Genomic DNA, 13,101 nt, shown 5'->3' on the forward strand with positions numbered 1-13,101 from the left:
TAGCAGTGAGTATCAGTGAGCCTACAATTTTGGAAAAATGTTTGTCTAGTAAATAAAATTTTGCAAAATTTTCTATAGAAATAAAATTTTGGCAAAATTGTTTATAGAAATCAAATTTTGACCAAATATATAGAAATAAAATTTTGAATTAAATTATTATAGAAATAAAATTTGGCAAAATTTTTTATAGAAATAAAAGTTTGAAAAAATTATCAATAGAAACACAATTTAAAAAAAAATTGTATAGCAAACAAAAAATTGTGTAGCAAACAAAAATATTCTATAGAAACAAAATTTTGACTGAATTTTATATAGAAAAAAATATTTGTATATTAATAAAATTTTGAATACATTTTTTATAGCAGTGAGTATCAGTGAGCATCAGTAGGAAAAAAAAATTTGAGAAAATTTGCTATAGAAATAAAATTTGACAATTTTTTCTTATAGAAATAAAATTTTGAAAAAATTATCAATAAAAATACAATTTTAGAAAATTTTTTATGTAGTAAATAAAATTCTGCAAAATATTCTACAGAAACAAAATTTCGACCAAATTTTCTATAGAAATAAAATTTTGACTAAATTTTCTATAGAAATAACATTTTGACAGAATTTTCTATAGAAATAAAATTTTGACCAAATTTTCTAATAAAAAAAAATCTATTACTATAAAATTTTGGCAATATTTTCTATAGAAATAAAATTTAGACTTAAATTTTTATAGAAATAAAATTATCAATAGAAATAAAATTTTTAAAAAATTTTTGTTTTACAAACAAAATTTTGCAAAATTTTCTATAGAAATAAAATTTGGCAAAATATTCTATAGAAACAACATTTTGACCAAATTTTCTAATAAAAAAGTCTATTACTATAAAATTTTGGCAAAATTTTCTATAGAAATAAAATTTTAACTTAAATTTATAGAAATAAGGTTATCAATAAGAATAAAATTTTGAAAAACTTTTGTGTAACAAACCAAATTTTGCAAAATTTTCTATAGAAATAAAATTTTGCAAAATATTCCATAGAAACAAAATTTTGACTCAATTTTCTATAGAAATAAAATTTTGACTAAATTTTCTATAGAAAAATATTTCTATAGTAATAAAATTTCGAATAAATTTTTTATAGAAATAAAATTTTGACAAAATTTGCTATAGAAATAAAATGTTGACAAAACTTTTTATAGAAATAACATTTTGACAAAATTTTCTATAAAAAACAACTTTGGAAAAATTTTCTGTCAATATACCACATATGTATATGGCCTTAAAATAAAATTAAAAAAAAAAAAAAATAATTTCGATTGTTCGAAATATTTCAAATAAATTGATATGGGCATTAAAATGGATCGATCCAGCCCATCTGCTAGTCAAACATTCTAGGAAACATAAAAAGATAGTCGTAATTGGAAGTTGATTTTCATTTACAATCATGGTGTACATTGATCTAATGAATAACGCAATGGAAACTAATTTGCGTAAAAACTAGCTTAGCTACAAAAAATGTGAAGTGATAAATTTGGTTTAGCCGGAGTCGGAGTCGAACAAAATTTTTACGACTCCGACTCCAGCAAAATCTCCAGACTCCGACTCCGACTCCGGCTCCACAGCCCTGAGGTCAAGTTCACCTTAGTAGAACGAAATTGTCTTTCATGTAAAGATATCCATTTTTATGTTGAGTCACCCAACTACAAGGACAAAACGACTTCATTGAAAACTTTATCGACGTTTGGATAAGGAACAAGTGAGTAAAGTAGAAAGTCGGGCGGGGCCGACTATATCATACCCTAAACCACCCCTACTAAATTAGTAAACATAATCATTTTGATATAGGCAGTTCCATATTTATAAAAAAAAACAAGTATATACAGCAGTAAGTTCAGCCGGGCCGAATCTTAAATACCCACCACCATGAACCAAATATTAGGGTTTCCTTTGAAATTTCAGGAGGGCTTCAGGACTTGAGGACACTTCCCGAAGATAAATTTAAAGATTTCACCTATGAGGACTATATCAGATTCTGGATTTGTAAGAACCATTTTTGTTTGTGAGCCTAAAATACCAGAATATTTACAATTTCAGGCAAATCAGATAAAAACTATGGTTTCTAGAAACCCAAGGAGTTAAATCGGGAGATCGTTCTTATGGGGGCTTTACTAAAATATGGACCGATACTCACCGTTTTCGGCACACTACTTTATGACCCGAAAATACCTCTAGATTTCCAATTTCAGGCATATAGGATAAAAACTTCGGATTCTAGAAGCCCAAGAAGTAGAATCGGAAATCGTCTATATGGGGGCTATACCAAAACATGGACCGATACTCACAATTTTTGGCACACGTATTTGTGGTCCTACAATACCTCTAGATTTGCAATTTCAGGTAAATTGAATAAAAATTGCGGTTTCTATAAGCCCAAGAAGTAAAATCGGGAGATCGGTCTATACGGGGGCTATACCAAAATATGGGCCGATACTCACAATTTTTGGCACACGTATTTGTGGTCCTACAATACCTCTAGATTTCCAATTTCAGGTAAATTGAATAAAAACTGCGGTTTCTATAAGCCCAAGAATTAAAATCGGGAGATCGGTCTATATGGGGGCTATACCAAAACATGGACCGATACTCACAATTTTTGGCACACGTATTTGTGGTCCTACAATACCTCTAGATTTGCAGTTTCAGGTAAATTGAAAAAAAAACTGCGTTTTCTATAACCCAAGAAGTAAAATCGGGAGATCGGTCTATATGGGGGCTATACCAAAACATGGACCGATACTCACCATTTTTGAACACCTCTTTATGGTCATAAAATACATCTAGATTTCAAATTTCAGGCAAACTGGATAAAAACTACGATTTCTATAAGCCCAAGATCCCAAATCGGGAGGTCGATTTACATGGGGACTATATCAAAACCTGGACCGATATAGCCCATCTTCGAACTTGTGCTGCCTGCAGACAAAAGACGAGTTTGTGCAAAATTTCAGCACGATTGCTTCATTATTGAAGACTGTAGCGTGATTACAACAGACAGACAGACGGACAGACGGACATCGTTATATCGTTTTAGAATTTCTCCCTGATCAAGAATATATATACTTTATATAGTCGGAAATCGATATTTCGATGTGTTACAAACGGAATGACAAACTTATTATACCCCCGTCAACATTCTATGGTGGTGGGTATAATTAAGGGGTACATGTTTATGGGTGCTTTATCTCAATCCGAACGGAAATATTTCATATAAGGAGCTATAGTCACTGGTGCCATTGAAAATTTTCGGACAAAAAAAGTCCCCTACTTACCGCTACATTCCCAAAAAATGTTCCCTATAATGTTTTTCGTTAAACTTAAATAAAATGTACAAAACAAAAATGGTTCTATGTGCTTTATTATCTTAAAACACATGAAAAACGGTTGCCACAGTTGGTAGAATTCTACCAAAAATAGTACATTTTTTCTGTTTGGTAGATTAGTAGAATTCTTGATGTTTTGGTAAATTAAATCTCTATAGAAATAAATTAAATCTCTATAAAATAAGTATATACGGCCGTAAGTTCGGCCAGGCCGAAGCTTATGTAGCCTCCACCATGGATTGCGCAGAAACTTCTTCTAAACACTGCCATCCACAATCGAATTACTTAAGTTGCGGTAACGCTTGACGATGGCAAGGTATCTTAAAACCTCCTCTTCTAAATTGTATGTAAGTCCATATATATTAAATCAAAAAAGATCGATCAAATACGTATATAATTCAAATTGACAAAATTTTCTATAGACATAAAATTTTGACAAAATTTTCTATAGAAATAACATTTTAACAAAATTTTCTATAGAAATAAAGTTTCTTTGGAAATAAAATTTTGACAAAATTTTCTACAGAAATAAAATTTTAACAAAAATTTTCTATAGAAATAAAATTTTAACAAAAATTTTCTATAGAAATAAAATTTTAACAAAATTTTCTATAGAAATAAAATTTTGACAAAACTTTCTATAGAAATAAAATTTTGACAAAATTTTTTATAGAAATAAAATGTTGACAAAATTTTCTATAGAAATAAAATTTTGAAAAAATATTCTATAGAAATAAAATTTTGGTAGATTATTTTTGGCTCGAGTGGCAACCACGATTATGAACCGAATAAAATTTTAACAAAATTTTCTATAGAAATAAAATTTTCAAAAAAATTTTTATAGAAATAAAATTTTCAAAAAAATTTTTATAGAAATAAAATGTTGACAAAATTTTCTTTGGAAATAAAATTTTGACAAAATTTTCTACAGAAATAAAATTTTAACAAAAATTTTCTATAGAAATAAAATTTTAACAAAATTTTCTATAGAAATAAAATTTTGACAAAACTTTCTATAGAAATAAAATTTTAAAAAAATATTCTATAGAATAAAATTTTGGTAGATTATTTTTGGCTCGAGTGACAACCACGATTATGAACCGAATAAAATTTTAACAAAATTTTCTATAGAAATAAAATTTTGACAAAACTTTCTATAGAAATAAAATTTTGACAAAACTTTCTATAGAAATAAAATATTGACAAAATTTTCTATAGAAATAAAATTTTGACAAAATTTGCTATAGAAATAAAATTTTGAAAAAATATTCTATAGATTTGGTAGATTATTTTTGGCTCGAGTGGCAACCATGACTATTAACCGATATGGACCAATTTTTGTGTGATTGGAGATCGGCTATATATAACTATAGACCGATATGGACCAATTTTGGTATGGTTATTAGCGGCCATATATAAACACCACGTACCAAATATAAATTGAATCAGATGAATGTTGGTCTTCCAAGAGGCTCCGGAGGTCAAATCTGGTGATCGGTTTATATGGGGCTATATATAATTATTGACCGATGGGGACCAATTTGCATGGTCATTAGAGACCATATACTAACACCATGTACCAAATTTCAGCCGGATCGGATGAAATTTGCTTCTCCTAGAGGCTCCGCAAACCAAATCTGAGTATCGGTTTATATGGGGTCTATATATAATTATTGACCGATGTGTACCAATTTTTGCATAGTTGCCAGAGACCATGTACTTACACCATTCACCAAATTTCAACCCGATTGGATAAAATTTGTTCTCTTAGAGGCTCCGCAAGCCAAATCGGGGGATTGGTTTATATGGGGGCTATATATGATTATAGACCGATGAGGACCAATTTTAGCATGGTTGCTAGAGATTATATACTAACACAATGTACCAAATTTGGTACACCATCCTATGGTGTAGAGTGTAAAAACGATTTTATAAATTTCGAAGAATTTTTCAGAATTATTAAGGTCAAGTTTACCTTAGTGGAACGAAATTGTCTTTCATGTAAAGATACCCATTTTGATGTTGATTCACCTAACTACAAGGACCAAACGCCTTAAGTGAAAACTTTATCGACGTTTGGATAGGGAAAAATAACTGTATACCCTAGAAATGCGTCTTGTGTGGTCTGCAGCCGAAATTTTTGCCTGGCGAGGGCTTTAGTACTGTTAGGGTAGGGTAGTTTCCCGATAATATTCGGCATTTATTTTGGCCACACGGACAATGAATACGTATAAAGGTATAGGTTTATTAATTCACATTTACGTTAATTAAACATACAGTATGTCAAGAAAGTCTTTTGACATTGCCAACTATTTCAAATTCTAGAAATAATTGAAATATTAAATATTTTATTAAATTTTTAATTCTGTGTACGTATGTATACTTTGCAAAATACATAATAAAATATTTTTTTAAAATTTCATTATATTTAATTTTGGAACAAAACATAATTTTTATCCCATTGTCAAAACACTTTCTTGACAAACTGTATAGTACGTTTATTTACCTAACATATGGTAATTAAGTGAACATGAATAAATGCCTTGTGTAGACATTGATCCAAAGTTTTGAGATTTTCAATGAAGTAATTAAGCGGTAATAACATTGGCCCTTCCCGACTATTCGTACAGTTGAATTATTATCAAAAATATGAATCACACCTTCGCAATAAATCTTGAGTATTTATAAGTAATTCATTTAAAGTGTTTGTAATAGTTAAGATTATATTTTAATAGATTTTATTTATCAGTAAGAATTTATTACATATATAAACTGCAAAAACTAATAATCGTTATCTGTAGTTGTTCTACCGTACCCCTCCCCTATACTGAAAAAAAAAACATACTCGGTTCCAAAGATTTTGTCTTTACTTTAAAAAATTTGGTATTGATTCCGAGCCAAAGAAGCGGAGAATACAAGTAAGGATACTTTTAAGACACAATTTTCTTTTAAATTTAGGTTTTGTGTACTTGCTTCTAGGAAGCAAATTTTAATTTTTCGCTTTAAAATAAAGTTTTGAAAAACATGTCCTATATTTGAACGATTTTTTGCTTTGTAGTCAAGATGCAAAAAGACAACAAATTTAAAGACAATTTCATTAAATTTAAAGAATTTTTCTGAATTATTAAAGTCAAGTTGACCTTAGCCTATAAATTTTTTCTTTCATGTTAAGATACCCATTTTTAAGTCAAATCACTTAATTATAAGGACAATATGACTTCATTGAAAAGTTTATCGACTTTTGGACAAGGAAAATAACTTTATTTTAGAGAAATGCGTCTTCTATGCTAAGCAAAATTTGTATTCGTATTTTAAAGACATGAAATCTTTGACCTCACGACAATATTTTTTTCAGTGTATTAATGTTTATATTGCTCGAGCTATTGTTTTATAGAATATTATATAGTAAATTAATTTCCATTCTATTCCATTCATATTCTCCTAATTGAAAAACAACAAGTATATACAGCAGTAAGTTCGGCCGGGCCAAATCTTAAATACCCACCACCATGAATAAAATATAATAGTTTACTTTGAAAACTCTTCGTCGTAGCGGGTTTCTTGGCAATATATAGAATTTTAGGGGGTTTGATGGCAAATTTTCTCCCAAGCAAATCAGTTCAACCAGATTATACCTATGAAGACTAGATCAGATTCTGGTTTTATGAGAACCAATTTTGTTTGAATTTTAGAGAAATCATAAACATATCGTGTATATGATGAAATAACGCCTTGATTTGAAATCTTAAATCTGTAGATTCTTTCCGCCCTTATTTAAATGAATACAATGAGTAAAATCTGGAAATTTTACTTTCAGTTTCAAGCAATTTTCATGATCAGTGCGCCGGTTATACCCTGAAAGAAGTGTTTTCTTTTCTGAGGAACGAAAGTTTAGACAAGCAAAGTTTTCTTTTGACAATAATTTTAGAGACAATCGCTTATCAAAAATTCGGATTAGTTTGCTCTAAACGAAAATACTTTATATGAAAGGGGAATTTCGTTTGTCTAAAATTTCATTCCGGAGGAAAATAGTTTTTCTTTGGGTGTACTCTCAAGAAGTTAAATCGGTCTATATCGATGCCTTACCAATCGGACCGGTAAAAATAAACGCGATACAGATTTTTGAGGGTCTAAAATTCCAGTATATTTACATTTTTGTGCAAATCGGATAAAAACTACGGTTTCTAGAACCGATCCGGTTGAAATTTGGTACATGGTTTACGTATATGATCTCTAACAACTATGCACAAATTGGTCCACATTGGTCCATAATTATATGTAGCCCCCATATAAACCGATCCCCAGATTTGATTTGCAGAGCCTCTATGAGAAGCAAATTTCAACCGATCCGGTTGAAATTTGGTACATGGTGTAAGTATATGATCTCTAACAACTATGCAAAAACTGGTCCACATTGGTCCATAATTATATATAGCCCCCATATAAACCGGTCGCCCAATTTTGCCTCCGGAGCCTCATGGATGAGCAAAATTCATCCGATCTGGTTGAAATTTGGTACATGGTGTTAATATATGGTCTCTAACAACCACGCAAAATTTGGTCCACATCAGTCCACAATTATATATAGCCTCCATACAACCGATCCCCTGATTTGGCTTGCGTAGCCCCTAAGAGAAGAAAATTTCATCCGATCCGGTTGAAATTTGGTACATGGTGTAAGTATATGATCTCTAACAACTATGCGAAAATTGGTCCATATTGGTCCTATTATATATAGCCCCCATATAAACCGATCCCCCGATTTGGCCTCCGGAGCTCATGGAGGAGCAAAATTCATCCGATCCGATTGAAATTTGGTACGTGGTGAAAGTTGGTATATTGCACTAGTATATGGCCGCTAACAACCACGCCAAAATTGGTCCATATCGGTCTATAGTTATATATAGCTGATCCACGAATAATCTACGAAAATTTTATTTCTATAGAAAATTTTGTCAAAATTTTATTTCTATAGAAAATTTTGTTAAAATTTTATTTGCATAGAAAATTTTGTCAAAATTTTATTTCTATAGAAAATTTTGTCAAAATTTTATTTCCATAGAAAATTTTGTCAAAATTTTATTTCTATAGAAAATTTTTTATTCGATTTTTTTATACCCTGCGCCACACTGTGGAACAGGGTATTATAAGTTAGTGCATATGTTTGTAACTCCCAGAAGGAGACGAGATAGACACATGGTGTCTTTGGCAATAATGCTCAGGGTGGGCCCCTGAGTCGATATAACCATGTCCGTCTATCCGTCCGTCCGTCTGTCTGTGAACACATTTTTGTGATCAAAGTCTAGGTCGCAATTTAAGTCCAATCGCCTTCAAATTTGGCACATGTTCCTAATTTGGGTCAGAATAGAACCCTATTGATTTTGGAAGAAATCGGTTCAGATTTAGATATAGCTCCCATATATATCTTTCGCACGATATGGCCCCAGAAGCCAGATTTTTGGCCGAATTTGGTTGAAATTTTGCACTAGGAGTACAATTAGTAGTATAGTCAAGTATGCAAAATTTGATTAAAATCGGTTCAGTTTTAGATATAGCTCCAATATATATCTTTCGCCCGATATGGACTAATACGGTCCCAAAAGCCAGAGTTTTGGCCCAATTTGGTTGAAATTTTGCACAGGGAGTAGATTTAGCATTGTAGATATGGGTGCCAAATTTGGTTGAAATCGATTCAGATTTAGATATAGCTCCCATATATAGCTTTCGCCCGATATGCACTTACATGGACCCAGAAGCCAGAGTTTTATCCCGATTAGCTTGAAATTTTGCACAAGGAGTACAATTGGTAGTATAGTCATGTGTGCCAAATTTGATTGAAATCGGTTCCGATTTAGATATAGCTTGCATATATATTTTTCGCCCGATATGGATTTATATGGCCCCAGAAGCCAGAGTTTTGGCCCAATTTGGTTGAAATTTTGCACTAGGAGTACAATTAGTAACATAGTCATGTGTGCCAAATTTGATTGAAATCGGTTCAGATTTAGATATAGCTCCCATATATATGTTTTTCTGATTTCGACAAAAATGGTCAAAATACCAGTATTTTCCTTGTAAAATCGCCACTTCTTACTCGAAAAGGTGTAAAAATGACTCTAATTTTCCTAAACTTCTAATACATATATATTGAGTGATAAATCATAAATAAATTTTTGCGAAGTTTCCTTAAAATTGCTTCAGATTTAAATGTTTCCCATATTTTTTTTTTTACTAACATTGTGTTCCATCCTAGTGCATTAGCAGACTTAAATTTTGAGTCTATAGATTTTGTAGAAGTCTATCAAATTCTGTCCAGATCGAGTGGTATTTAAATGTATGTATTTGGGACAAACCTTTATATATAGCACCCAACACATTTGACGGATGTGATATGGTATCGAAAATTTAGATCTACAAAGTGGTGCAGGGTATAATATAGTCGGCCCCGCCCGACTTTAGACTTTCCTTACTTGTTTTTGTTTAGTTTTAACCCGTAGTGGACCAAAGTACAATTTAGAAGACAATGTTAAGAAGTTTTAAGATACCTTGCCATCGGCAAGTGTTAATGCAACCCAAGTAATTCTTTTGTGAATGACAGTCTTTAGTACAAGTTTCTATGCAATCCATGATGGAGAGTACCTAAGATTCGGCCTGGCCGAATTTACGGCCGTATATAATTGTTTTAAACAAATTTTTCATCAATTCTTATTGTAGAAGTTTCTGTAGGGTAATTTTTGGTTTAAACAGCTGACGCACGTTTCGTGTTTTGTTTCACTATCACTAGATCTTCAGTTTGGTCTATATTTTAACCATGAATCTTACAAACCAACAATGATTGATAATTATTGAATTTTTGTATACCCTGTGCCACACTGTGGACTTATTGCACCATCCTACCATACACACAAAGAAAAATTCATTAAAATTTAGCTAAGGGCTCTTGTTCATAATACACAGAAACATTTTCATTATTACAATCGACAAGTTCATTAATAGTATGAAACGTTTCATTATATAAGAGAAAATTCGATATAATAATGAACATTACGAATTTGTTTCATTGTAACAATTTGAATTATATACAAACGATCGACACTTTTTCTAGTAGTGTTGCATATTAATTATTCATATAATTTGCAATAATAAACCTTGGCTACCTTAAATATGCATTTGTTAAATTTTAATTTAGCTCTGCAACACAATCACAATTCTGATGGATCCATATTATCTCGGGACAATACAAGAAATAATTAAATTCTTTTTTTTTAATTTTTATTTAATACTCATTATGAAAACAAATTCCTTATTATATTAAAATTTAAAACTATATTTAACATTAAAATCACACAAAATTCCAAACAATATGCAAAACAAATCACGAATTCATATACGAACAGCATAAGTTTTACAGCATTCATGAGGGGGATCAGGACAAAAGATTTGTTTATTATTCGCATCTAGGAAATCTTTGTAATAGATGACATTAATGAGATCCCATCCCAGACGATCCTTAATGCGAGCCGAATAGAAACTCGTACAATCGGCTGTAACTACTTCAAAACCTTTGCCCTTGGCAATATCAATGGCTGCATTGTAGAGACGAGTGCCCAGATTCCGTCCTCTCATTTTGACATCCACACAAGTGGCGATGACATGCAAAACCTTTGGTACATTGTATCGCTCAAAGATTTTCGATTCTCGTTCGATTCTTACAAAAAATCTAAGAATGTTTCCCCATTTGGTATTACCCTCAGCATCTGCCGCCACTTGCATATGATCAGCTTCTTCAGGACCTTTGGGTCCGGTCATTGTAAGACCCACCAATTCATTGGTGTTCTTCGCAACAGCCATCAAACAGGTGCCATAATCTATGTTAGACAATAGAAAGTCTTCACCCACCAAGAGAAGATCTCTAGGTTCACTACTGTTGGTCAAAGGTTCATCGGGGAAGAAATAAACGGCCAAAAAATCCCACACTCTCTTGCGATCCTCTTGAGTGATTACACGAATTTCAATGTTGTCATCTTCTAGGGAATTACTGGGATTGGGTACCATGATGTGTCGAGTCAATAACTTATCAGCACTTAAAATATTGGAAATTCTATATTGAATGGTCGCCGTGTTATTTTATACTGAATTGAATTAGAAAGAACATGGCTAGTTAGAAATTTTCAAATACAATAATCTCTGATAACCATGAAATGAGAGAGTGAGCGCGAGAGTAACAAATGCGACACACTTGGTGAACCTACTACAGTTAAGTTGATAAGAAGCATGACCATTGACACTCTAACTCAAGACGAAATAATTTTCAAAATGTTTATACTGATTTTGCATTTAAATTGATAGTGTTTTTTCTTTGTGTGAAATGCAAAGAAGCATAAAGAACAAAAATGGGACTTTCTCAATTATAGAACGTTCAATTTTTTATGATTGCCATATATGAAACCACACTCAAGAAAATATTATCGTGAGGCCAAATATTTTATGTCCTTAAAATACGAATGCAAATTTTGCTTAGCATTAAATATGCATTTTTCGGCTACAATGTTTTTATACCCTCCACCATAGGGTGGGGGGTATATTAACTTTGTCTTTCTAATATTGCTCTAAGACCCTATAAAGTATATATATTCTGCGTCGTGGTGAAATTCTGAGTCGATTTAAGTATGTCCGTCCGTCCGTCTGTTGAAATCACGCTAACTTCCGAACGAAGCAAGCTATCGATTTGAAACTTGGCACAAGTAGATGTTATTGATATAGGTCGGATGGTATTACAAATGGGTCATATCGGTCCACTTTAACGTATAGCCCCCATATAAACCGATCCCCAGATTTGGCTTTCGGAGCCTTTAAGAGAAGCAAATTTCATCCGGCTGAAATTTGGTACATAGTATTAGTATATGGTATCTAACAACCATGCAAAAATTGGTAAATATCGGTCCTTAATTATAAAGGGTGATTCTTTTGAGGTTAGGATTTTCATGCATTAGTATTTGACAGATCACGTGGGATTTCAGACATGGTGTCAAAGAGAAAGACGCTCAGTATGCTTTGACATTTCATTATGAATAGACTTACGATCTGCCACAACGTCGAATTTTCAGTGAATGGGCCCTAGAAAAGTTGGCAGAAAATCCGCTTTTTTATCGACAAATTTTGTTCAGCGATGAGGCTCATTTCTGGTTGAATGGCTACGTAAATAAGCAAAATTGCCGCATTTGGAGTGAAGAGCAACCAGAAGCCGTTCAAGAACTGCCCATGCATCCCGAAAAATGCACTGTTTGGTGTGGTTTGTACGCTGGTGGAATCATTGGACCGTATTTTTTCAAAGATGCTGTTGGACGCAACGTTACGGTGAATGGCGATCGCTATCGTTCGATGCTAACAAACTTTTTGTTGCCAAAAATGGAAGAACTGAACTTGGTTGACATGTGGTTTCAACAAGATGGCGCTACATGCCACACAGCTCGCGATTCTATGGCCATTTTGAGGGAAAACTTCGGAGAACAATTCATCTCAAAAAATGGACCGGTAAGTTGGCCACCAAGACGCCTTTAGACTATTTTTTGTGGGGCTACGCCAAGTCTAAAGTCTACAGAAATAAGCCAGCAACTATTCCAGCTTTGGAAGACAACATTTCCGAAGAAATTCGGGCTATTCCGGCCGAAATGCTCGAAAAAGTTGCCCAAAATTGGACTTTCCGAATGGACCACCTAAGACGCAGC

The 13,101-nt window shown here is 32.2% G+C and overlaps 1 protein-coding gene across 1 annotated transcript; it reads right to left on the bottom strand.

Moving 5' to 3' along the window:
- Positions 1–10,628: 10,628 nt before the first annotated feature.
- On the bottom strand, positions 10,629–11,515 carry LOC142234630 (arylalkylamine N-acetyltransferase-like 2). Its single transcript, XM_075305788.1, has one exon. It carries the CDS (start codon positions 11,426–11,428, stop codon positions 10,757–10,759), a length of 672 nt encoding a protein of 223 aa, XP_075161903.1. The 5' UTR covers positions 11,429–11,515; the 3' UTR covers positions 10,629–10,756.
- Positions 11,516–13,101: the final 1,586 nt, after the last annotated feature.

The sequence above is a fragment of the Haematobia irritans genome, chromosome 4 (assembly GCF_050003625.1).
Source record: "Haematobia irritans isolate KBUSLIRL chromosome 4, ASM5000362v1, whole genome shotgun sequence".
In the NCBI taxonomy this organism is placed as follows: Eukaryota; Metazoa; Arthropoda; class Insecta; order Diptera; family Muscidae; genus Haematobia; species Haematobia irritans.